The sequence below is a fragment of the Saimiri boliviensis genome, chromosome 16, assembly GCF_048565385.1.
Source record: "Saimiri boliviensis isolate mSaiBol1 chromosome 16, mSaiBol1.pri, whole genome shotgun sequence".
NCBI classification, from domain to species: Eukaryota; Metazoa; Chordata; class Mammalia; order Primates; family Cebidae; genus Saimiri; species Saimiri boliviensis.
In genome coordinates, this window is record NC_133464.1 from 1501906 (window position 1) to 1528534 (window position 26629).

The window sequence follows — 26629 nt, forward strand, 5'->3', positions numbered from 1 at the left end:
AATATGAGGAAGACTAGATCGTTTTTAAAATTATGCTATTAATAAAACACACACAAAAAGGGATAGCAGTGCAGAAAACTTTTTAATGGACTAGTTAACATGTTCCAGTCAGGAAGAAATGAAAACTACAGATTACCTCCATAGCCTCATTTTATTCCCACAACCCTAGAAATCTCGCAGGAAAGTCAGGAACCAGGAAAAGAACGTGGCTCCAGGGCTCTGCTTTTACTCTGGGAAGGACACGGAAGGATAAAACACTCTCGGGATGGCGGGTGGGTGACCCGAGGGGGTCACTGTTTCTGAAACGCTGGAAGGTGAACACAAATCCCTTCAGAAAGGCGTGTGTCCTCACACGGAACGAGGCCGCTGGGCCACCCCTGGCACTCGGAAGAGTCACAGGAAACGCTGTTTGCCTCGTTTTTTTCCCACGTCTCCAGTAAGGTCGCTGCTGCTGTGGATGTGCTGGACCTGTGCTGTGAATGCAGAGTCTTCGGGCCTCAGATAAAGCCAGTTTCTCTTCCAGGTGCCCAGGAACGCAGCAAATGCCATGACAGTTCTGCAGCGATTCCACCTGCCCCCGCCCCTGCCCCAACACACATGCGCGTGCGCACACACACACACACACAGCCCCCAATATACACACAGAGCCCCTCACATGCATGCAGAACCCTCTACACACACACACACACACACACACACACACACAGCCCCCAATATACACACAGAGCCCCTCACATGCACGCAGAACCCTCTACACACACACACACACACACACACACACACACACAGCCCCCGACACAGAGTCCCTGACATGCACGCAGAACCCTCTACACACATACACATACAAACACACACACACACACACACACAGAGCCCCTGAAGCACACACACACAGAACCCCCGACACACACACACACACACACACAGAGTCCCCGAAACACACATGCAGAGCCCCCGAGACACACACACACAGAGCCGCTGAAACACACACACACAGAACCCCCAACACACACATGCAGAGTCCCTGACACACTCAGAGCCCCCTCTGCACTGGAAGCGTCCCCTGGCCTGTGGAACCACGTGTCACTCTGGCAGGTGGGCTGTTTGTGCCTGGGCTCGGGGAAAAGCCCTGATACTCCATCACGGTGACTGCGGGGCAGGAGAAGCGCCTTGGCAGCCTGAGCCACAGGATTAGGAAGCTCCATGCCCAGCTCCTGGCGGGAAGAACCCTGAGACTCCAGACACTGACGGCCCTCGGGAAGTCTATCGGGGACCAAATCCAGGGGGCCCCAGGGTGGGCAGGCCGTGGTCCCCGGGGTGGGTGGTGGGAGGGACGTGGGGAGGGAACGCTCCGGTGCTGATGACCCAGATCCAAGGCCTGGAGCTTGGATGAGGACTCGGGAGTACGATCGAGGGCCCACCTTGCCTTCCTTCCCAGATCCCGGGAGCACTAACTCCTGAGACACCAACAGGGGAACAGTGGGAACATGGCTACACCAACACTCATGGGGCCGAGGTGCCTGCTAACCTGCAGCCAGAGAGGATGGCAGCTGGTGACGCGGTGTGGCCAATACACAGAGCAAGCCAGCACCACAAAAAGGCAGGCGGGCATGGGAGAGAGGGGAGGCTGAGGCTGGAGGGCATGGGAGAGGGGAAGCTGAGGCTGGAGGGCATGGGAGAGAGGGGAGGCTGAGGCTGGAGGGGACGGACAGTGAGCAGGTGGGGGATGGTGGGGACAGGAGAGGGAGCAGGCTGACGATGGGAGTTGGACCCCTGCAGAGCCGCACAGGTGTGACCACAGAGTCAGTTGCTCAGCACTGAAAAGCAAGGCCCGGGGGTGAAACCACCCAGCTGATGTCAGAACGCTTTTCCAACTCCCGCGGCTTCCAGCCAGTGCTGTCTTGTCGATGCACTTTAAAGTGAGAACTGCAGTCCAGACGACATAATGATGCATTCTTGAACCACGCATTTTTTACTAGAAAATTCATGTTTCATGGCTCACGACTCATGCTAGCAGCATGTGAATGGCTTAACTTTCCCACTGTCTCAGCCTGTGAATTCTGCTATAAGACACAGGACACCTGCAGCCTGAAGACTTGGTCAGGAACAGCCTTGGAATAAACATACCCAGAGCAGAGAGCATCAGAAGGCCATGTGGGCACCAGCTCTTCCAGTTTCACAACTAAGCACGTGGTTCCTAACGCAGAGCTGTGCGCACACTGGTGCTGTGATGGAACACACAGGGTCTAGTCCCCAAGGTAGGTGGCTGTGTCCCAGGTGCAGCTGTGGTTGGTGGCCTGTCCCCTCCAGGACCAAGAAGGGCTTAGTGCCGTCTGGAGAAGGGAAAGGGCTACAGAACCACAGTTTGAGCTCGTGGCGGGAAGTCTCTCGCTGTGTCTCACACACGACCTCAAGGACACGGAAAGCCAGGCATGACAGCCAATGTGCCCGAAACGGCTAGAAAACAGGGCGTCAAGAAAGCAGCTCCAGCAGGAGCTCCAGGAAGGTGCACAGCTGGGACTCTCCTGTTTTGTCCCTTCTGCTTGCCTTTCGTCTAGATGAATAATGCATTTGTACCCTCTCTTTCTTCCTTCCAAGTCAGCCTTCCGTACACTGCGTACATCTTACCTTGGGTGCAGTGGCCATTGCAGGATGCCCCGAAAAGGAAGACTTCATGTCTCCCTTCAAACGGGAATGCCTGATGCCACCGAGTGGCCTGTGACTTCCCAAGTCCTTTCTGAAAATTCCGTGGCGAAGAATCCCAGGAGAGCACAGGATTGAGATATAAACATCTGAAAGGGGGTCCTGCTGAAGTCATAGGGGGCCCCTCTGGGGCTGCTGGGCCCCACGACGGTGATATAGGGCTCCAGTGGCTGCATGCCCCCACAGGGCTGAACCCAGGAGGAAACGCAAGCGGTAAGCGGTGAGCGGTGAGTGGTGAGCGGTGAGGTGTGAAGTGTGAGGTGTGAGTGGTGAGGTGTGAGCGGTGAGGTGTGAGCTGTGAGGTGTGAGGTGTGAGTGGTGAGGTGTGAGGTGTGAGTGGTGAGCTGTGAGCTGTGAGCTGTGAGGTGGCCGCAGGGTCTCCCCACCCAGAAGGCAGAACTGCAGTGTAATTAGTGCGCCTTTCCTGGGATGATCACTACTCGGAGAACAACTTGTTAATTAACTATTCAAACATGTCTTAATGTAGCTCAGGCAGCGACTGGCTTCAGACGGCAGGACAGTCTCCCGTGCAAGCCGGAAGTTCCTCAAAGAGGCCCTCGGAGGTCCACAGGCTCCCTGTGTGGATGGGGAGATTCTCACAGCGCAAATGCCTCCAACCTTGATTCTTCGTGTGATCTGGCAGCTCTTCAGGCTTTTGATGGTCACGGGAGTTATTTACAAGAGTTCCGCCGTGCAGCCCACAGTGTGAGCCCTGAGGTCCTGGGCATTCAGGACGCAGCAAAGACCCTTTGTGAGCACATGGCAGGGGCAGCTCCGGGGTGGCTGATGCTCGCCTTCCTGGGCACTGCGGTCAGCCCCGCAGGTCATGGGCAGCACGTTCCAGCCACGGCTCAACAGCCAGATTCAACTTCTATAGGGGGACCATGTGACGAGATGGACTAGGAACTTCCCACCCAGGATGTGTTGATCCCAGATAACTCCAAGTGGCTGAGACTCTCAGGACCGGCCTCTTCCCAGCTGGGGAAGGGCCTCCTGCACACAGTGGTCTCACACATCTGAACCTGTTCTCAGACCCCGTCCTGCTGATCCCATGGTCTGGCCATGGGAAGCTCTTCCCGGGAGTCCTGGCAACATGTACAGATTGCTCCTTGTTCCACAACAGTCAGGGACGTCTCACCACAGAGCCTGGACTCATCTGCATTCAGTGGCCTGTCGCAGAGGTGACGCTGTGCCTCGCAGTGGGACTGTGGCTACGGAACCAGCGGGAGGCGGCGGCAGCGCCCCAGGGCAGTCACGGCACCCTCCTGAGGCTGCTGCCCACCCACCCCAGATCCACCATGGCTCACAGGGTGCCACTCAGAGAGTCACACTGTGTTCCCCCGCAGCTCCTTCCGGGGCTTAGAGAGAAAGAGTCTCCATGGTCCTAATCAGAAGGGCACCCCTGGCACTGATGAAGGCCCTGCTCCGGCTACTCTGTGTTACAATGAAACTCAGCACATCTTGGGGAAACGCTGGCACGAGGCTCTCCAGCCTGGAGTCGGTCTGGTTCCGGGGAGTGGCTGTTTGGTTGTTGCCAGGCATCTTTCCGAAGAGCTGAACACAGCCTGGGGTTGTCTTGTTTCAGGAAACCGTGGAGTGAGCTCCCACAGCTCTTGATGAAGCCCCACTCCCAGGCTGCGTGGAGTGCCCTGAACAGCACAGGATTCAGGAGCACTCGGCAGACGGTGGCGCGACATGAGCGTGGGTTCTGCGTTCAGGATGCGTGCAGGCTGCCCGCGGCCGCAGATGGATGGACAGCCCCGCCACGGTGCGACAACCTTCACGCGGCTGTGCGGCTAAGGCCGGGGCAGAGAGGGACAGATGGGTGAAAGGCCCTTCCTAGGGGGAAGCCCATGGAAGGCAGGCGGAACGAGGCCACGGTGGGGGCTGTGGGTGTGCCCTCAGGGGACACTTGGGGACAGCCTGGCAGCGAAGGTGGGTGACAGCCTCAGAGGGGGCACCGGGAGAAGCTGAGCGCCGGTGGGTGGGTGCTCTTAGGAAGCAATGGCCATGCAAAGGGGGGCCCTGCAGATGGAGCCCGTGGGCCCTGCCAGTCCAGGGCAAGTAGCCAGCGGGCCTGCACCTTGGAGCCTCGGCACGTTGGGAAGGACGCTGAGGGGCTGTGGCGTTCAGCGACTTGCGGCCTGTGCCAGGTGTGGTGTATGACCTGGTGAGCGTGGGAGGAGACGACGCTGTCCATCTGTGCATGGGGACACACACTGCCTGGGAGAGCTCTGAGCAAGGAGGTCAGGGGACCACAGATGCGTCCACCCGGCCTGGAGCGGGAACTGTCCGGGAGAGGGACAGCCACAGATCACCGGGGGGACCAGGAGAGTGCCCACTGTGCGCGTCAGCCAGAAAATCCCAGCGGCCACAGGGCTCTGCCCGCCACTGCTCATCCCAGCGCTCCAGAGCACAGGCCGCTCGAGTGTGCGGCTCAGACACACGGTGACCGCAACTGCCAATCAACAGAGCTCACTTTGCAATTTTGAACATTATTATGGATGTATTTGCAAACCCACATTACCTTTTCCTTGAAAATTGTTATTTAAAAACATATTTATGTCATTTAGCTTGGCAGGGAGCGGGGGGTGGGGGTGGGCAGGGAACACTCATCAATGGAGTTCAGTCATTTTCAACAGTCAAGTGACCCCAGCTCAACACTAGAGGAGACAGGGGAAGGGGCTGGGTGCTGAGCCCACGGCTCCTCCTCAGCATTTCAAAATGTTTCACTTTTTAAAAATAAGAAATTAGGGGTTATCTATACTTTAAAAAAATAAATAAATCATTCTTAAACTCTAAATCCTTAAAGTTCCTGTAGAATTTAGTCATCAGAATAAAACACCATCACCATATATAATTTAATAAATGGAGAGAAAAAGGAATTTTACCTTCAGCAGATTTCACAATGACACTCATTCTCCTTCTTACTGAGTCAAAACTCAAAATTTCCAGCAATTCAAACCTGAAAGAGAAATGCAAAAGGTCACACGGCCCTCGCGGGTCCTCACGCGGTTCTGTCAGGCAACTGTGGAGCTTCCTCGGCAGAATGACAGGGGCAGGCCTGGCCCTTCCTCGGGGGACACACTGAGGGCCGCTGGGCGAGGAGGGGCCTCACACAGACACCCTGGAGAGGCCTGGATTTGAAGGACGCGGCAGGTGCCCCCAGTGGGACAAGTCTGGGCCCCGTGGCACCTGCAGCCCCGGCTCCTCACCATGTCCCCACCCAATCCAGGCCACTCAGATTCAGGTGGCTCCGATTCTGCCACGCAGGCTGCGTTTCCTGTGCACCAACTCCATCCGTAAATGCTGCTGAACAGAGACTCAAAATTGTGTCAGAGCTTGGATCTCTGCCAATGAGCCAGGGTTGCCCTAAGATAAAAACCACAGAAAAAGCAAAGGACACAGATGCTCTGGGTGGTGCTGTCTTGTTATCGGAAGACTCCTAAAATCTGTGCAGCGTCTGGGGTATGAGAAGTGCTCCGCACCCCCCACGGCTGCCCCTCAGCTGCCCCTCAGCCTCCTCAGAGCCTCGGACTCAGCGGGAAGCCGTGGTGCCAGCAGTTTGGAGCCAGGGGTCCCTTGGCAGAGCCCTGACCGGGGCTCTCGTCTCGGCCACGACCTCACCTCCTCCACGGCTGCAATGAGTCGTGGCCCCCAGGTCACCCCGGCCCCCAGCAAGCCCAGGGCACTGTGAGGAGGGCGCGGCCGGTGCCAGCGGAGGGCGCAGGAGCCGCCGCAGAATCAAGGGGTTTGTCTTCTCCCTCCACCGGGAGTTAACTTTCCCTAAGAATGGAATTTTAAAATCTGGGCGTCCTGAGGCTGGCACCACAGATCTGCGTCCTTGCTGGAACCGTGACTGCACATTCGTGCTTTCTGATAAAGGAGGCGCCACCACCCACTCTCATGAGTCAGCTCTCAAGATGGGTCACTTGTCTCAGGTATAAGCAATCTGAGACAGAGACCATCCCTAAAAATGGGAAGAGTTTTAAAGACATGTAATCCCAGCACTTTGGGAGGCCGAGGCGGGTGGATCACGAGGTCAAGAGATCGAGACCATCCTGGTCAACATGGTGAAACCCCGTCTCTACTAAAAATACAAAAAATTAGCTGGGCATGGTGGCGCGTGCCTGTAATCCCAGCTACTCAGGAGGCTGAGGCAGGAGAATTGCCTGAGCCCAGGAGGCGGAGGTTGCGGTGAGCCGAGATCGCGCCATTGCACTCCAGTCTGGGTAACAAGCGCGAAACTCCGTCTCAAAAAAAAAAAAAAAAGACATGAAAAGTGAAACAATCCAACATCAAACGGGCCATGGAAAAGCATAACTGTGCAAACCGTGTTCAACAGGAGGCCGTGCTCCCAGCACGTGAGCCAGGGTTCCTCCCGACGGGACTCATGGCCGTCCTCGGGTGGCAGCCACTGCCTTCCCTTGTGGAGGCAGAGGGGCCGGGAGAGGTCAGAACACACTAGACGCCCGAAACGTCCTGCGTAACACCTGACTTTAGGTTTAACCCAAAACGTGTTTGCCAGTAAACTTCTCTTCACTCAACTCCACAGCTGACATCTCGAGGGAAAACCACCCAGGGGAAGCGGCCCTGTGGCTGCACCCCAGCCCTTCTCCAGAACATTCTGCGCTGTCACGGAGAACACAGAGAATCTGTCTTTTCCCGGAAATGCCGACCCGTGTGATGACCTTCTCCACTCTCGAGCCCTTCACACCGGAGGGCGGGCGCACGTACCTTTCCACGTCGTTGTCTCTGTTCAGTATCTCCATGTAATTGTCCTTTAGCCTCAGGTACGTAAAGCCAAGTCTGCAACGAGAGGGCCAGGCTCGGGGTGAATCTGAGTCTGATGTTCCTCTCACAGATCATCTGCTTTACATTTGGTAAAGCGTTCTTTTCAAAAGAGAAACACTTTTGTCAAACAGATTATGGGCTGCATTATAAAGTTGGGATACGATCGTCATGAACCTATTCACCATCTCGAAAAATCTTCTAGGAGTAACAGCATTTCTCCCTGACCAGCCCTCCCCAGCACGCCACGGCGAGGCACATTCTTGTTGGTATTAACTGCTCTCCAGAAGAGAGTGGTGGCTGCAATCCTGGCTCACTGATTCGTGGGCTTTGTCTTTGTGGTTGAGCGGGAAACACAAAGTCAGAGGGAGCAGGTCCCTGAGAGGCTGCCACCCCTAGACCAAGCCCCTTGAGTCACCGATGGGGAACCAAGGCCCAGCGCAGGCCTTCAGCCAGCAAGTGGGTGTACTGTGCGTCTGTGCGTCTCCTGCCTGCCCGGGGGTCAGCGCCTTCAGGACCTTGTGGGAGCCCCGGGGACAGCAGAGACAAAGAGCATGGCTTTGGGATGTGGCAGCCAGCAGAGACCGGGGAGACAGGCGTGCTTCCCAGCGCCGCTGCGGCCGTAAGGTAAGTGGCACCCGGGGACAGGGGTGGAGGCCTCTGGCCAGCTCAGGTGGCAGCAGCAGCTAGAGGAAAAGCTTTTGTGCAGGGCGGAGCCTCAAAGGCGTGGGAGGGCGCGGGCAGCTGCCCTGAGTTCTGACACCTGGGATGAATGTGGTGGCATTCCCGGGCTCTTATTTTCCCAGAAGAGAGAACCCCAGCTCCAAGAAGCCTCCCCTACACCTGTGTGGGTTCACACACGGAACGAAGCGCCCCAGTGACACTGTTGACGTGTGTGTGCTGCTATTCACACTGCATGAGGAAACAGATTCATGAGCTCAGCAGCGACAAATACGGGGCTGTGCGCTGTGACGGATGAGAAGCGCAGACGTGTTACTCTCCCCACGCTTGGTCCCGGAGGCAGTGATAAAGCGTCCCTTCGTCACTTTTGGGGAGAGGAAATTTAGTGTTACGGAAGCCATGAGCTGGGCAGATTTGAAAAGGGCTTTACTGACTTGAAATCAGACCATGTATCTGGAACATTTAAAGTATTCTTCCAAGTGTTTGCTTAAAGCAGGCATCCCCAAACTGCGGCCCCCTGAGGCCATTTATCCAGCCCCCCGCCGCACTTCAGGAAGGGGCACCTGTTTCACTGGTGGTCAGTGAGAGGAGCACAATATGGGGCGGCCCTCCAACGGTCTGAGGGACAGTGAACTGGCCCCCTGTGTAAAAAGACTGGGGACGCCTGGCTTAAAGGGTGGGTGGTGAGAGGCCCCGACCTGGTTTGCTCCGCTGCCGCCAGGCTGGCTCTGGGAAGGCCGCTGGCCATCCAGGCTTGTTTTCTGAGATGCAGGAGGGACACTGGTGTTAAAGGAATAAGGACTGTTTCCGTATTTCGGAGCCTGTGGTTATCTGGAATGACCTCTAACTTATTGCAGACCTCAGGAGGAAAAGCCACCCATGAAGGACAGATGAAGAGTCCCACGCCAGGGACCAGACATTGCTTATCATGGTGGACGGGGCTCAGACAGGGATGGGGAGGCAGCAGAGCTCGGCGCGCGGAGGGCACGGGGCGGGGCGGAGGACGCCTCCCGGTGCAAGTCCCTGAGCGGGGCTGCGGCAGGGCTGAGTCACATCAGGAAACCCAGGCAGGCCCTCGGCCGGCGACCCACCTCTGGACACCTTCGACCAGCGCCACCTCGTCGGGCGAGGACGAGATGTACACGCAGGACTTGCCCCCATCCGGCGACTTCCTGGGGCCGTCCATGCTGTCTTCGTCTTTCACCTGGACCGTGTGGCAGAGACAGAGGGCCCGGAAAAACAGCTCCTCGCGCTCCTATGAAAAAGCAGTTCCCAGAACCCCCAAATCATGGTGCATCCACTGAAGATGGAGGGAAACAGGCGCAGACAGAAAACCCAAGGGAACCCGGAGCTGTGAGGGCAGCTTGCGGGAGGTAAGGGCTTTTCAGTGCAGCCGTGAAGGCAGCCATGAAATGGGGGTGTGTAACTCAGCAGTGATACTTTTAGAAACCACGGAGGCATGGCTTCCAGGGCACCCAGACATGACACGCAACCACTAAGCATGCAGGAAGGGAGACTGAGTCACACGGTGCAGCGAACGCAGACGTTCACAAACACCCTGGAGCCTGGCTGTGCCTCCACCCGGCACCTGCGCGATGGCGGCTTTCTCCTAACCGAAGCGTTAGACCAGACGTGACTACGGAGCACCTGCTCTTAACTCACACTGTGACACCAACCCTAAAACCCCTACGAAGGGGGAGCTATTACCCTGCACCTGCAGCTGCAGCTGCAGAATCGAAGTTCAGGAAGGTAAAGTGAGGCACTCAAGGCCACAGCCGGCTGGGACCGCGTCCCCGAGGCTGCCCCGAGGACGTCTTTCTCCACCCTGCCTGCACACTGCATTCTTCAGGAGCTCCGAGACTCCAGACTCTCATGTGAAACCAAGGTTGGGAAGCACCACGGCAGAGCTCCGGGAAGGGCTCCATCACATGCCGTGTACCCAGCGCAGCGCCCCGATGTGGGGGCGGGAGCCTCGGCACAGGCACAGACGCACCCGCTCCCACTGCCGTGAGCCCTGTGATGAAATGCTGGTTGCTCCTCTGCCGCCGGCTGGGGCACCGTGAGAGAGCATCAGCGCCCTCGCTGGGGACAGGTGCAACGGCACAACTCACTGAACATAGCTGCCTGGCTCCCCCACAGCGCTCTGCACCCCACACGGGAAATTCAGGAATGGCGTCGGCCTGGGACTGCAGCCCTGCCCAGAGATGTGGAGATCTGGAGCCACAGCACTCAGGGCGTGAGCATGCGTGCATGTGCACATGGTGTCTGGGTGCATGCATGTGAGCATGTGTGCAGGTGTGTATGTGTGTTTGCCCCGCTTCGGTAGATTTCACAGCAATTCTAACACAGGTATCACTGAGCACCCCGGTATCTAACGGGACACGGCACAGGTCGCACCTTCTGACCTCCCTCCCACGGCAGTACTTGGACTTCCTGGCCCCCGCGTGAAAGGGGGTGCGCTCAGGACGCACAGCCACCCACCCACTCCCTCCCACAGGCGGACGGTGTGGGGGCTGCACCTACCCTCCCGCTGACGCTGGGGGACGAGTCGATCATGTCGATCCCTGAGGCGTCTGGGAGGACCTGCCCGTTGCAGACGACGTGAGGCACGTAGACGTGGCCTTCGATGCAGCACTCCTTGAACTCCATGTTGTTCTCCGTGAGGGTGCCGGTCTTGTCTGTGAAGATGTACTCCACCTGCGGCCAGGGCACAGCAAGTCAGGACGCTTCGAGGGCGACCCGAGCGTTCCCGACACAGACACACAGCAGCCGTGTGTCCTCCCAGCTCCCACTGTGACTTTACGAGGCGGTGGATTTCTACAGCTGTTCCCCCAGACAGATGACTCTCAGGGCTGAGCTATGCTCCCGGCCATCCTCCTTCCCAGCGTCCAACAGGACCCAGCAGTGCTGGCAGGTGCCATTCAGGAGGACGGGTGGGGAGGCCTCGGGGACACCTTCTCTGGGTGGGGAGCAAAACAGAGTATCACGGTCACATTCCCAGGGACGGAGACACGAGTGGAGCCAGGGCTCCGTTTGTTTGGGAAGACAGAGTGTGAGGGGGATCGTCCCGAATCTTATTTAACAACAGCAATGAAAACCCATGCTACGGAGAAGATACAAAGCCCACAGTAGCACGTAAGCTTTAGAAGGTAAAACTCAAACAAATAAGAACAAAGCGAATCTCACAGAAAACTGTGATATGTGTAAAGATACAACCCACCTTAAACTCTGATTTTAGATAAGCTCACAGGTTACACATTTATTGTGAATAACTGATGGTGGGAATTCTGAACGCGAGGCGGCATCTAGAGCAGGCGTCCCCAAACTACGGCCCGCGGGCCACATGCGGCCCCCTGAGGCCATTTATCCGCCCCCCGCCCCCACCGCCGCACTTCAGGAAGGGGCACCTCTTTCATTGGAGGTCAGTGAGAGGAGCACAGTATGTGGCGGCCCTCCAACGGTCTGAGGGACAGTGAACTGGCCCCCTGTGTACAGAGTCTGGGGATGCCTGGTCTAGAGACTGAGTTCGGGCACACCCACTGGGACAGGTCTTTCCCAGGCATTTTGGATAACAGATATTCTACCTGTGTACTCTTCTTACAAAGGATTTTGATGTAACTGAGAATAAACTCTTTTCAATCCTAAAAGCGTGTTTATTTTTATTTTACTTGTTTTTTTTTTGAGACGGAGTCTCATTCTGTCACCCAGGCTGGAGTGCAGTGGTGTGATCTCAGCTCACTGCAACCTTTGGCTCCTGGGTTCACGTAATCGTCCTGCCTCAGCCACCTGAGTAGCTAGAATTACAGGCCCATGCTACCACACCCAGCTACATTTTGGATTTTTAGTAGACAGGGTTTTGCCATGTTGGCCAGGCTGGTCTTGAACTACTGATCTCAGGTGATCCACCAGCCTAGATCTCCCAAAGTGTTGGGTTTACAGGCGTCAGCCACCACGCCTGTCTCAAAAAGCATTTTTAAAAGGGTAAAATGGATAAGAATGAAACAACAAATGTTAAGAAGTTTGGTTTATCATCCTGTTTAGCTATAGCTAAATAGATGGCATCTTTCTAGGAACCAGGACCATGAAAATGACAATAATAAAAATTAATGGTAACAGACTTTTACTGAGCCCTCAGGGTGTGCCTGCCATGGCGCAGTGGCTCATTTCATCTTCAGCTGGGATTAACGTATCAACTGTGTTCTTATCCCAGTTTAAGAACATGGAAACAAAAGCTTAAAACCTCTGGATACAAATCCAGTCAGTTCTGTGACTTCAGCAAACGGAGGTAAGATTGTCTGCTCTGTTACTATTAAACAAGTTTGGGAAGTCTTTGATTTCCTTTTCAAATAGTCTGCTGTTTGGAATATAGAATCACTACTGACTTTTGGGTGTTGATTTTGTATCCTGAAAATTTAATGAATTTCTTGATTAGTTCTCAAAGTTTTTTGGTGGAGTCTTTAGGCCTTTATATACATAAGCCTGTATCATCAGCAAACAGTTCACTTCTTCCTTCCCTATATGAACGCCTTGATTGCTTCTTCATGCCTCACTGCTCTGGCTAGAGCTCCCAGCCTATGCTGAATAGAAGGGGCGAGTGCAAGCAGCCTTGTCTTCCTTCTGATCTTAGAGGAAAAGCTTTCAGCAATCCTCCATTGCGTGTGCTGCCGGCTGTGGGTCTGCCAGTTACGGCCTGTATTGTGTTGAGGTACCCTCTCACTTGTTGAGAGACACTATCACGAAAGGATGCTGAAATTCGTCGAATGCCTTTTCCGCATCACAGATAATCATATGGTCCGTCCTTCATTTTGCTGACACCACGCACCACACTTACCGATTTGTGCACGTGGATGCAGCCACCCGGCACCCCACAGGCGGCGTACGATCCTTCTGTGTGCCACTGAATTGGTTTGCTAGTGTTTTGTTGAGGGTTTTCGGCTTTGTTCATCAGGGGTCCTGGCCTGCAATGTTCCTTTCTGGTAGTGAGACAGCCAGCCCTAAGCACGGTGCTGGTCAATGCTGCGTCACCCTCAGCTCTCGGAACAAAGCATGGCACCCATCGCAGTGCACGCCCGCCCGCTCAACTCGGCCGGAGCAGGGTCTGTGTTCCCAGGCACTCGTGCTCAGGCGGCACTGCCTGCTCCTGACTCTGTTTCTCATCTGAGAAATGGGCAGTGGTACACAGGACACAGAGAAGGTGTGCACAGTGCATGGCCCAGAGTGCCACAGGAGATGGTGGGTTTTTTTGTGGACACAGACACTCAAGTGCTGGGTGAGTCTCCATCTCACATACAAAAGAAGTTATGTACATCATATGGCACAGCGATGGGCGGCACGGGCGTTTGTCCAGGTAGACGGGGGCACAGGCGTTCACCCACGTAGCTGCAGTCAGATGAACCTGCCTCTTGGGCCTGCCCACCTGTCCTCTCCCCGGGGCATCGCCCGGGAGCCACAGTACACACTTCTCCGTGTCCGGGGAGGTCAGCCTCCAGGCGAGAGCCTGTTTTTGGTCAGGACAGAATGGCGGAAATCAAATTCTGTTTTGCTGGACTCCAGGGCGACGGATCGAGGAGGGCAGAGAAGGAATTAGCTGCACTCAATACTGCTGGGCATTTTCCTCGTTACGGAAAAACATCCTTTCCCAACGAATTTATCAGGAGCACACAAAATGCACCATCTATTATTGCAAAGAAGATAGAACACTCTCAGCTAAACATACCTGACTACTGAGCAACGGACTTACAGTCTGCGCGTTGCTGACAGACACAGTAAACCACTGCGAGGGTCTGGAATACACCAGAGAAATACTGAAAAGTCGAACTCATGAAAAGCGAAGCACGCGCCTGCCACGCGCTGCCTTCCTCACAGGCGCAGACAGAGGCCTCTGCACCTGCCAGAGTCTAGTCTATCTACAGACTGCTGTCTGCGAGTGACACGCAGACTTCAGCCACCTGTCTAAAGCGGCCTTGTTGGCTAAAACAGTCCTCAAAATCATTTTCTATTTCTTCCAAAAAGACCGAAGAGTGACCCTTTACCGGTACCTGCTTTGCCAACCCTGCGCTCTGCGACAGTAAGGCTGGGAAAGCAGGGAAGGTCCCCGCTTTAGGCTGGGGAGCCACGGGAATGCGTCTTTCCTTAGTTCCCTTCCCAAGCCAGCAGGTCTGGTGTGTGGCTCCCGGGGGCGTTGTGGCAGGGAGGCGGTGGTGGCACAGACTCTGGGCTGGGCACCTTGTGTCCAGGATCTCACTGACTCCACACCACAGTCCTGTGGGGCCAGCACCTGCCATCCCACTTCAGACTGAGAAACCCGAGGTGTGGCGGTGCAGCCCGAGTGCCCGCAGCCGTCACGCAGCAGTGGATTTGAATGGAGGCACTTGAACCCTCTGCAATCCACCGAGTCACCGAAACTCTCTGAAGTATCAGTTTGCTCATCTTTAAAGTGAAAAAATACCTGGCTTGCTATGAGACCTCAATATCAGGTGCAGAAGGAGAGTGCAAGGCTGGTAAAGCCATTTCTACCCACCAGCCTTGATTCACACCTTTGCCCAGAAGGTGCCCTGCCCAGAAGGCTCGGGTGAGTTTCCAGGCACCAGCGAGCGCAGGTAATTCCACATCCGTCGTAAATGTAACAGCATGGCTGACTGTTTCATAAACCAGGCTCAAAAACACCCTGCTGCTGTCTTCCACCAGCAGGGAAGCCACGCTCGGAAGATAGGCACCGGACCTGAGGAACGTGAAACAGACTCACCCACATGTTAGCAAATCCCAGCAGATGACTCAGGAGACACCAACCTGTCCCAGCTCTTCGTTGAGGTCTGACGTGTTCACCAGAGGCCCCTCGCCAGTCTCCTCATCAAACATGTCTTCGTCCCAGGTGATGAAGTAAGAGCCAAGGAATTTCTGCATCTCGACCGTGACGTACATGGACACGGGGATGATGTAGTTGAAGAGGACCATGAAGGCCAGGAAGTCTGTGAAGGCCTTGAGAAACTGCGAGAGCAGAGGTGTGCGTCAGCGCCTCCGCGGGAGGACAGAGGGCCCCAGGTCAGCACCTCCGCGGGAGGACAGAGGCCCCAGGTCAGCGCCTCCGCGGGGAAGGACAGAGGGCCCAGGTCAGCGCCTCCGCGGGAGGACAGAGGCCCCAGGTCAGCGCCTCCGCGGGAGGACAGAGGGCCCAGGTCAGCGCCTCCGTGGGGAAGGACAGAGGCCCCAGGTCAGCGCCTCCGCGGGGAAGGACAGAGGCCCCAGGTCAGGGCCTCCGCGGGAGGACAGAGGGCCCAGGTCAGGGCCTCCACGGGAGGACAGAGGCCCCAGGTCAGCGCCTCCGCGGGGAAGGACAGAGGCCCCAGGTCAGGGCCTCCGCGGGAGGACAGAGGCCCCAGCACGCTGCCCTGACACCTCAGGCTTAGTCGTAAGTTACACACGTGCTACTGCTAAGTATGTGGTTTCAGAGTCCAAAGATGAGGATTATGGGCTGGTGGGGGTGCTGCCACAGGGTCACCTGGTGTCTGTGCCAGGACCTGCGGGGCCAGGGGATGAGCTGCAGGGCTGCCCTGCTGCGGGGGTGGAGATTAAATCATGAGTTAAGCACACGTGTGACAGGAGGCACGCAGACCAGACGCCAGTGGCAATTTTACTTCTGCATCCGTGGGACCTCTTTGTGACTCTTATAACCAAACTTACTTGGTAACAACCTATAGACGTGAAAACTAAGCCTGATGAAATGACTTTTCAGTATACTTTTATCCTGGTCTGTGAAGCCAAGTTAGTTTTGTAGGAATGAAGGATCATGTGCAGAGATGGCCCTGATCCAGATGGAGGGGACGCGGGACTGGGTTTGCACATGACCCCGCTCTGGACAGAGGGGTCACAGGTCAGGGTTTGCACACGGCCCTGCCCTAGGCTCAGTGGACACAGGTCTGGCTTTGCACACAGCCCTGTACTAGGCTCAGTGGACACAGGTCTGGGTTTGCACATGGCCCTGCTCTAGGCTCAGTGGACACAGGTCTGGGTTTGCACGTGGCCCTGCCCTAGGCTCAGTGGACACAGGTCTGGATTTGCACATGGCTCTGCTCTAGGCTCAGTGGACAGAGGTCTGGGTTTGCACATGGCCCTGCTCTAGGCTCAGTGGACACAGGTCTGGGTTTGCACACGGCCCTCTCTGGACTAAAAGCAGAACCTTTTTCCAAGTATTTACCACGAATACGTGCCATTTATCTCACAGTCATTAACAAGCATCGATGTGGCACCCTCTAAACAAAGGAATGCCGCAAGCATTTGAGGCACTGTGCTGATGACTCGACTGTGGGACGCTGCACCTCTCCAGTCTCAAAAGACGGCAGGACCAGCGGGGCCCACTGACACTTCACGTTTCGTAAGTGCATCTACTGTGGAGACTGGATGCATCCAGGATGCTTCTGGCCTACAGTAGATTCACTTCCGTCTTTTCCATGCCCCGCCCTTTTGTGATGATGGCCCACCGGTCATCTCTGGTCATACCGGGCAGTCGCTCCCCTACCAGATTCCTCTGTCTTTCCGAGTCCGTTTTCTGATTATACCACGGCTCATCCCGGAAGGGCTCGCTCTGCCACACGTACTTCAGGACCGTGTTTATCAGGGCTTTGCTGATCAGGATGCAGAGGTACACGATGAGGAACACATTCATGGATCTGAAACAGAAGGACAGAGGTGATCGCCGCGCCCTGTGGAAGTGAGCTCTGCCCTTCCTTCTCACAAACGTCAAGATGAAACCCTGCGAAAACACAGAATAGGAGCGGCACGGTGATGTGTTTGCCCTCGACGTGCCACAGCGGGCCCCCTGTGCTTGCGTCCATGCCACGTTCCCTGGCATGTACTTCTAGAGGCCAAAGGAAAGAGTCAAGCAGGGGGAACGTGCCACAAGCAGGAGAGAGCCGCTCGCAGCCACACCGCAATGCTTCCGCGTTGTCTGTGGTTTCCGTGCCTGTGAAAGCAGCCACACCTGCTTCCGTCATTGAAAAGAACACCCAGGCCGGGCGCGGTGGCTCACGTCTGTAATCCCGGCACTTTGGGAGGTCGAGGCGGGTGGATCATGGGGTCAAGAGATCAAGACCAACCTGGCCAACATGGTGAAACCCTGTCTCTACTAAAAAAATACAAAAATTAGCTGCCAGTGGTGGCATGTGCCTGGAGTCCCAGCTGAGGCAGGAGAATCACTTGAACCTGGGAGGCGGAGGTTGCAGTGAGCCGAGACTGCGCTACTGCACTCCAGCCTGACGACAGAGCAAGACTCTATCTCCAAAAAAAAAAAAAAAAAAAAAAAGAAAGGAACATCCAGAGATCAACTTCTACCACTGAGCATCAAAAAATTAGTTCAGAACATGGTGACTAGCCCCCACTGTAAAGGAAGGAGGGAGGGAAAGGAGGAGGAAGAGAGGGAGGGAGGGAAGGACAGGGGACGAGCAAATACTCTGAAAGGAAGCGTCCTCACGACAGGAAAGCACAGATCCTTCACTGAGGTCTCGGCCGAGTTCGGGAAGAAGCCTGATTTTCCAGCACAAATTCAGCGACCATTCTGACATGTTTATCATCAGGACTTCGCTGTTTAACGCAAAGATGACTCTGTTCTCTCTGCTAACACTTTCCCTCATAACGCCACAGCCGGGAATGCGTGGCTTCCACCAAAGCCCAGAGTGAAAAGCGAGCCCATCTGGAGCTCTTCATGAAATGGCAGGAGGAGCTGTGGAACACTGGTTTCGGAACCAGCATCTCAGGGCGTCCATAAGGGGCAACAGCGCTGCCTCTTACCAGGCGCTGGGAAGTGCGGGAAGGAGGGGTGCAGCCATCCACCTCCCCACAGAGTAAGAGTCCATCTGAATAGCTCTGCGGTTACTAAGATGCTGCCTATTGGCGAAGGAACCGCCAATAAGGCCAAGAAGCAACTATTTCCACGTCTACAGTGGGTATTTCCACGTCTACAGTGGGTATTGACATGTGTACAGTGGGTATTGCCACGTCTACAGTGGGTATTGACATGTCTACAGTGGGTATTTCCACGTGTACAGTGGGTATTGACACGTGTACAGTGGGTATTGACACGTGTACAGTGGGTATTTCCACGTCTACAGTGGGCATTGACACGTGTACAGTGGGTATTTCCACGTCTACAGTGGGTATTGACACGTCTGCAGTGGGAATTGACACATCTGAGTCGCAGCTTCTCACGCTCGCCCACGACGGGGCAGGGAGCCTTACTTTTCCACGGCAGACCGCTTCTGCGATTTCGACTGATAATTCAGTGCCATCTTGGTTTCCATGCCTGTGTAGATAGCCACACCTGCAGAGAGGAGGGGAAGGTGAGGACCGTGCTGCATGCCCGTCTTGCCTTGTGGCGAGTCACACACAGCTGCAGGGAAAATCAATTCTTGGGTAAAATGAATCCTATTTTTGATTTCACGAACTAGTGTCCATAGTCACACAACATTAGCACTTGATTCCCTAGGATCAGAACCTTTCTTCGTACACAGGAGGCAATCTGTGCTTCATTTTTTAAGAGTTCATATCTTAATATACATTGGGCTGTCCATGTCCATGAGTTCAGAGTCTGCAGGTTCTACCCACTGGGGATGGAAAATATTTTTTTAAATCCCCCCGAAAAATAACAATACAATGATTAAAAATACAGATGATAAACACAGCCGAGTGTGACTATGTGCCTAGCATTTGCGCTGTGCTAGGTACTGGAAGTCCTCTAAGACGATGTAAGCCAGAGGGGCAGACGTGCCCAGACCACATGCAAAAAGGGGCCTTGGGCACCCGTGGATTTTGGCATCTGCAGGCGTCCTGGAGCCAGCCCCCCAATGACACCAGGGACACCTGTTCAGCATGTTCTGACAGCGGGGCACGTGGGTATATTTCTAACAGTTACCTCAACTAAAATAGACAACAGCCCACAAGAGATGGGAGATCCTAGCCAAGAAACACAGGCATGAAAGAAACGTCGAGCACAATTCAACTTCATGAATTCCTTCACGGATGCAACTCCGTTTCTGAATCCAAAACTAGAGGCCTCAACATGCAAGCCGTGTTCTCCGGCGCCCCTGCTTCAGGACCGCGCTTACCCACGGACACTAATCTCGGTGCCGTGGAACTGCGTGGACAGAAAGCCTCCGGCACCTCCAGGCACCAAGAAACGCTCTCAGGGTTCCGCTGCGTGTTTTACGAGCATTAGAGGCAATGGGTAATAACTCACGAATTAAATACTTACCGAAGATTTTCTCCGTGTTCTTCAGTGTGGCTCCTCTAAGCAGCAAGTTTTCTGATCCTAAGGGCCTGTAAGGACACGGATGATCAGAAATGATATGGACGTGAGGGCGAATGGGCAGGCAGTGCGGGGAGAGGCAGACACAAAGCCCGCTGGTTTGCCCCACAGATGTCATTTTCAGAGGAGATGGTGTACACGGCGGCTGGCTTATGTGCAGACGATGACGCCAGCCCAGGTCCACGCAGAAGGATGTGGTCCTATCTGAGGCGAGGAGTAGGGGCAAGGACCTCACGTCAGTGCCTGCAGGTACGTGGGACCTCAGGCCTCACCCAGACCCACTGAGCTGCGCCCGACAGCCTCAGCAATACTCCGAGAGACCTGCCGGGCAGGGGTCCCTGCAGTGGCCCCACCAGCGCCGTCAGCAGCACCTGGAGCCCGTCAGGAACATCACACTAGTCAAGAAGATCATCCCAGACCCACAGAGGCAGAACCTGAAACCCTGGGGTGGGGCCCAGCAACCCTCTCCTAACGAGCCTCAGGTTGAGGACGGCTGCACTGAAGATCCCAGAATGTTCTGGAAAGGCTAAAAAGCGGTGCATGTGACTCACTCAACTTTCAGCTGTCTCTGTTTTTTGTTGAGAGACAAAGTCTCACTCTGTCACCCAGGCTAGGGGCACGATCATAGCTCATTGTAGCCTTGATCGCCTGGGCTCAGGTGATCCTCATGCTTTGGTCTTCCAAAGAGCTGAGATTACAGTCGGGCACCACCACGCCCAGCCTCAGTTGTTTCTCTGACATCCTCAGTGAGACTCGGGGAGTCTCATGTAACAGTCTTTGTCTGTCCTGGAGACAAAGGCTGATACTCTGTATGGCCTTTAGAAACACTGGAAGCCACACTGCAGAGCTCCTCTGAACGGGAGACCTGTCCACCCGGGGCAGTCCACGCACGGCTACTTTGGGGAAAAGCAAGCAATGGCCAAAGAACTCAAAGACCTCATGCATCGAGGAACAAGCCTGGCTCTGCGCACTGAACCCACGGTGAGCGGCGGGTGCGGTCCCTGCTAGCAGGGGCTTATATGCTTGATATAGCAGGGCTCCCTGCTGTTGGAAAAATCATCTCTTCTCCTAGTAGTAAGGGAGAAATAAGCAGCAAGATTCCAATTTATAAATTTTGCTACTGATATCATCCTAAGGATTTCTTCGGAGGGGAAAGGTTCAAAAGTGTTTGCTGAAGTTTGCTTTTCATGCCTCATTGTATTTACTGGCCTTCTATCACAGAAAGGGAAGACCCTACTATTACGAATGTAAAATGCATGCACTATATCTAGTCGACATAACTCGGAGCTGCGTCTGGCTGAAGGCAGGCAGAGTGGGGCTGCCCTGAGGGAGACAGTAGCCCTGGCCACGGCGGGCGGAGCGCCCGCCCCCGGCTGCGGCTGAGACTGCCACGCGCCTCCTGACCCAGCAGTCACTCAGGACGGAGCTCTGGGCTGCATATGGGTTGTCTGCTTGTGATAAGCACTGTCAGCTTCTGTTTGCAACACACTTACAATAATTCCTGTCAAGTGTCTACAAAAACAAACAGCTTTTTTAAAAAGGTGACTCAGGGAAGCCTAAAAATAATTTACTTGGAAAAGTACTTTGCTTCTAGTTAGGACAGAAGGAAGAAGAAACATTGCTCTGAATGGATTGAGAATTTAGGTGCATAATTAACTCTTAACTGTCCACATCACAAATTTATAAACCTCCTAAATAACCTAAATATTAAAAGTCTATTGAACAGCATGAATATTTAAGAGTGAAACTAGGCCAGGCGTGGTGGCTCACCTGAGGTCAGGAGTTCAAGACCAGCCTGGCCAACATGGCAAAACCCCATCTCTACTAAAAATATAAAAATTAGCCAGGTGTGGTGGCACGTGCTTGTAATCCCAGGTACTCAGAAGGCTGACACAGGAGAACTGCTTGAGTCTGGGAGGCAGAGGCTGCAGTGAGCTGAGATTGCACCACTGCCCTTCAGCTTGGGTGACAGAGCGAGACTCTGTCTCCATTAAAATAAAATAAAAAAGTAAAACTAGAGTTAGTATCAAAATGCAAAATATATTAGCAATTATCATCCCAGGTTGCTGAGCAATAAACTCGGTCTAACTATAAAGATGAAAAGCCTGCAATGTTTAATACTGTGGATTCAACCCATAGGTAGTATGAATAAACCTAAGTCTGCTTACTCATTTAAATACAAAATAATTCTCAGAGCACACAGAAATACAAGTGATTTCTCCAAAGTAAGGAGGAATTTACCTTTAGAAAAGTACATATTTAGGAAAACGTAGGCAAGGCCACTATCAATCCTCAGAAGCACCTGCTGGCCTGCTGATGGGTAATGGTGACACGCACACACTAAGAAGCGCACAAGGGGTTGCCATGAGACAGCAACTCCAGGAGACCACAAGGAGACATGCCCCAGGGACCGGCATTCAGGAACCACGCATTTTGCCGCAGTCTCTGGGTGAGTGTTTCTGTGTCTGGGAGGTGTGTTCTTTAACACATGATTCCATACACACCCAGACATCAACAACTTGGAGTGCTTACAACGGAAGAAAAATCATATCCCTAGCAAGCGGAGTTTATGAAAAAGATGCAGCTTTAAAACCTACTGAAAGCCAATTCCCTCAACTGTGACTTTCAGATATCTTGTCAGCAACAAATGCTAGATCTTGAAATAACGTCAGAGAGAATATCCGTAGGCCCGGGAGGCGGGCACTGCTGGGGGTGGGCTGGGCACCGGCTGGCTCTCAGTCGCGGCTGCCCTGGGGCCACAGGGCAGGTGCCTGAGGCGCGGGCTTCCTCACGGATTCGCGGTGTGACTGCCCTGAGTCTGTGCTGGTGAGCGGGAGGCACAGCAGTTGCCTGTAAGCTGCCCCAACCTTGCCCCGGGTCACTGTGTCCACCTTCTTGGGTGGACGTGAGCCAGAGAGAGACCTTGAGCCCATAATGCACCCCAGTAACGATGGCTAGTGGATGAAATATACTCCGAAAAACGGCCCCCAAGAAGTCTTCAGCTTCATATCTGAAGACAAATCAGTCCAGGAACCGTGAGAGGACATTTCTCACGGGGACGCTGTACTCTGCCCCTCACTTCAAAACTGTTCATGGAACCCTGACGCCTCCCGGCTTGTGAGACAACCCTCCTGGCGGAGTCTTGTGCAAAACTTTGTTTCACGAGCATCAGTAACTTGTCAACATTCACAGACGTTGTGCGTGAGACACACCAGGGAAGAGAGCGGAGCCTGGCCCTTTGGGAAAGTGGAACTCCACCTTCCAAATCTACCAGAGCGGCGGCCGTGGAAACGCTCGTCTGTCCAAGAACGCGTTTCTACCGCGACCAGGGAGATGACCACGGTCCATGCGTCCACAGAGACACTCACCTCACCACAGGGTCATTCAGGTCACTGTAAACGTTGATGCGACCCACGAACCTGGCGACAGAAAAGCCATGTTAGTGACGGGTGCACCCAGCGGCCCCACCCCGACGCGCACGCCTGGCCTGCCTGCCTTCCTGTGTCCACGGAGGAGGGTGCGGGTCACCGTGGGGTGCAGGGCTTCACCCAGCCTGTTCTGCGTGTCGCTGAACCACCCAGCCCGCTCCCCGTGTGGCTAAGCAGGCTCCTTCAGCCCCTTCCTCGTCGTACTTTCTGTTCTGATCAGCCCACGGCTTCGGTCATTTTCCTTAACCCACAGTTTAGGAATGTCTTCCACAAAATAAAGGAAACATAGTTTCCCCCCACAAATCTACTTCCCTCAGCCACTTCAAATATTTGCATAAGTAAACAGCTGCAGATCTGAGTGGTACAAGTCTATGCAAACAAGTGAGTGACGTCGTTTCGGTCCTAATCTTTAAGCAGTGATCTACATTCTCTTTCCAAACCAGCAGATGGCCGGAGTATCTGGGGTGAAAAAGAGGGAACAAGGCTGAGGGCGTAACCCGTTTCTAGAGACCCCGCAGGCCCCACTCACTTGTAGAGGTCAGGCTGCGGCTGCTCGCACTCGATGGTGGCGTGAAGGCCGTCGATATCCTCCTCCGTGTGGAAGCCTTTTGTGTCCTGCACGGCGTAATGCGTCTGCAAATCACAAGACAGGTGAGCTCACAGCCAGAGCGGTCGACACAAACCCAGAGACCGGTGCCTCCAACCGAGTGGCTACAGAGCCCGGCTGACCATGGAGTCTGTCAATGTTTAAAGTTACGGAAAGATAAGGTCCCACTGTTATTCCTGCATCTATGACGTGCCAGAAGATTCTAATTCTTCCATTCCTACCCAGTGTCCTCAACCTAAACAGGACAGACAGTGATGTTCCAATTCCTCAAATGTGGACACTCTGATTTATCTGTCACAGCAGCTATTCATCAGGAAACAGGCTGAGGACCTGAAATACCCCTTTGCTTTGACAGCATGCCCTGTCGTTCATGGGGAGTTGGCACGGGCATGGTGTCACTTCATTCATTTCCACTATGTAGAAACACCTGCCTGCGCCCATCCCTGTTGGGTGGCACACGCCTTCTACTTAACTGTTCACGTGGCTTGGCCGGAGGGCTCCTCCAGCCTTCGTGTGTGCCAGCTTTACCCAGAGCTCCTCAAGCCCCGATTCCTGTGCTCAGCCCCAGGGTTTCTGATGCAGCGAGTCTAGGGAAGGCCAGAGAACTGCCCTTCTAACATGGTGCCCGCTGGTGCTGCTGGTCTCAGAGCACATCTTGAGGCCTGCGGACCTCAGTAGCATCTGTGAGCACCAGCAGGTGGGCATGAGGGCTGCACTGGCCCTGCCTTAAGAGGAGAGAGAAGAAATGTGTGCCCAAGGATCTGGGGAGAGGCAACAGCATCTCTGAATCCCTTCCTGTGCTTCCTTCTAAGGGACGAGCATTGGACAAATAACACACAGGAGTCAGAACGAAAGGGAGAAACGATCACTGCACCATCACCAGGCGCACAGATCAGGGGGAGCCCACCGCAGCCCCGTCACCAGGCGCACAGATCAGGGGGAGCCCACCGCAGCCCCGTCACCAGGCGCACAGATCAGGGGGAGCCCACCGCAGCCCCGTCACCAGGCGCACAGATCCGGGAGCCCACCGCAGCCCCGTCACCAGGCGCACAGATCCGGGAGCCCACCGCAGCCCCGTCACCAGGCGCACAGAAGGGGCTGGGGGTAGGATCACTGCTCAGTCACCAAACAAACAAAAGGGGGTGGGGGAGGGAAGTGACCGCTGCTCTGTCACCAAGCGCACAAATCAGGGGCACTTATTTCCTAAATTCAGTGGGCGTTTTCTAATCGTACCCTCACAGGAGCCCCTGAGAGACACGGCTGTCCTGTTTCACAGATGCAGTCCAGAGCAGCTCACGAGCCTGCCAGTCACATGAGCCCGCCCTGGGATTCCAACAGAGGCTGGCTGGACCCTTCCCACGCCCCACTCTGCTTTTAGGGAAAGGGCTCAAATCATTCCAGTCCCCCAACGCTGAACAAAATGCACAAAAATGACATTAGAGAACACAAAACTGTAACGCGAACTGCTAAGCAGCAAACGGTCAACGTGCAAGAGCTATTTTATCATCTTCCACAACGACCACATTTCTTCTGGACAAACACGGCACATCTGGAGACCCACAGCATCTGCTCACTAGCGTGGCTGGGACTTGTCAGAGCCTGACCAGCCACAGTCCTGCAGGGCAGGGGTACAAAGGCAGCCGCTGCCTGCAGAGAGTGTGGAGGGCTCGCAAGGTCCCTGGGTGGACGGAACGTTAACGTCCTCCCAGGTTCCAGGGGGACCAGCAGCCACCTACAACAAATTCCTGACTTGCCCAGGGGCTCTGACTCCCCAGAAACACTGCTGCTGACAATCTGTTGGGTTAGGTGCCCACTCTCCTGGGATACGCTACACGGAAAATGTGAAAGCAAATTGAACCGAAAATATCCACAGGTTTTTCATTTATCAATTCATGATACATATCTGAATTATCTATGAAAGACTAGCATACCCTTCAGTGATTTTGTAAAGAAAATGTCTCTATCTCACAGTAGAAATGGCCTATGTCCATAGGTATTACCTAAATACCATTTTAGAGTTGCACTTTTGTGAGCTGATGACTTAGGAATAGTTGAATCCACTGAGCTCATAAACTCCTTAGAAACTTCCAGATTTTTAAAATAAGAATCTTAAAATTCATGGTAGCATATCTTTTATGATTGACAATTAAAATTCTTGTAGCATCAACTGCCTGTGCAGAATTTTATATTGAGTGCAGGAAATTACTTACATAGTAATTTCAGAAAATCCTGATTAAGATAAATCAACAAAAAGATACTCGAAGTAACAGGCAAAATCTAGAATTCTGTGTGACTTTTCACATAATTCTAGGCCAGTTTTCACATTAATTTTAACTAGTAAAATAAAAATTCCTTAAATTCCAACAATCTATTCATTAATATTTAATTTGGTGCATTAGCTGACTGACACAGGTGAACACTGAAGTTATTTCTGTTACCCTGAGATGACTGGTTGTTTTAAACATTGAGAATAGAAAGCAAAAAGTGGGAAGGAAACAGGGAGGTGTAGGTCAAAGAACACAGAGCAGCAACATTCAGGATGACCTGTCCGAAGACCCAGCTCACAACAGGAAGGCTGGAGTGGGCAAGGGTGCTGGGCTCGGGGATTCTGCTGCATCGAGCAGGTTCTGGCTGCTCTGGCACGGGCGCCAGGGGAGGGAACGGGAAGTCAGGTGAGACGCGGACACGCTCATCTGGTCCACTCTCACCACAACCTCACTATAAAAACGTGATGTCACGTGTCTCATGACATCATCATATACGCCTTCAACATATACAATTTCATTTTTTTAAAAAAGGAAAAAGAGCAAAGTGAAGAAAAGGAGGAAGCAAAAGTGAGGAAAAAGCTTGGCTGCACAAGTCCTTGGGCTCTCACTGCAAACACCGAAAGTGCTGACTTTCTAAACAGGATGTTGGTTCCCATGGCCACACGGGCACAGCCTGAAGCTGAACAGGAATATCCTATCTAAGGAGAAGGCCCCTTACCTTATGGCTGGATTCTCCATCTAAGCTGGTGGAGCCCACCCTGGAATCTAAGGAAAAGGCCCCTTACCTTATGGCTGGATTCTCCGTCTAAGCTGGTGGAGCCCACCCTGGAATCTAAGGAAAAGGCCCCTTACCTTA

The 26629-nt window shown here is 54.1% G+C and overlaps 1 protein-coding gene across 14 annotated transcripts in view; it reads right to left on the reverse strand.

The window, feature by feature from the left end:
- ATP11A (ATPase phospholipid transporting 11A) overlaps positions 1–26629 on the reverse strand; it is a 179768-nt gene that overhangs the window by 38626 nt on the left and 114513 nt on the right. For 12 of the 14 annotated variants that reach the window (XM_039473220.2, XM_074387432.1, XM_039473219.2 and 9 more), the window contains exons 7-16: positions 23429–23532; positions 22840–22890; positions 19418–19482; positions 18406–18487; positions 16691–16841; positions 14965–15162; positions 10699–10872; positions 9267–9430; positions 7441–7512; positions 5595–5668 (exon numbers count right to left, since the gene is read on the reverse strand). In XM_039473220.2, coding sequence (XP_039329154.1) covers positions 5595–5668; positions 7441–7512; positions 9267–9430; positions 10699–10872; positions 14965–15162; positions 16691–16841; positions 18406–18487; positions 19418–19482; positions 22840–22890; positions 23429–23532 — 1135 coding nt within the window. Of the gene's footprint in view, positions 1–5594; positions 5669–7440; positions 7513–9266; positions 9431–10698; positions 10873–14964; positions 15163–16690; positions 16842–18405; positions 18488–19417; positions 19483–22839; positions 22891–23428; positions 23533–26491; positions 26504–26558; positions 26602–26629 lie in introns of those variants that run through there. The other 2 variants (XM_074387437.1, XM_074387438.1) reach the window with 2 other exon arrangements.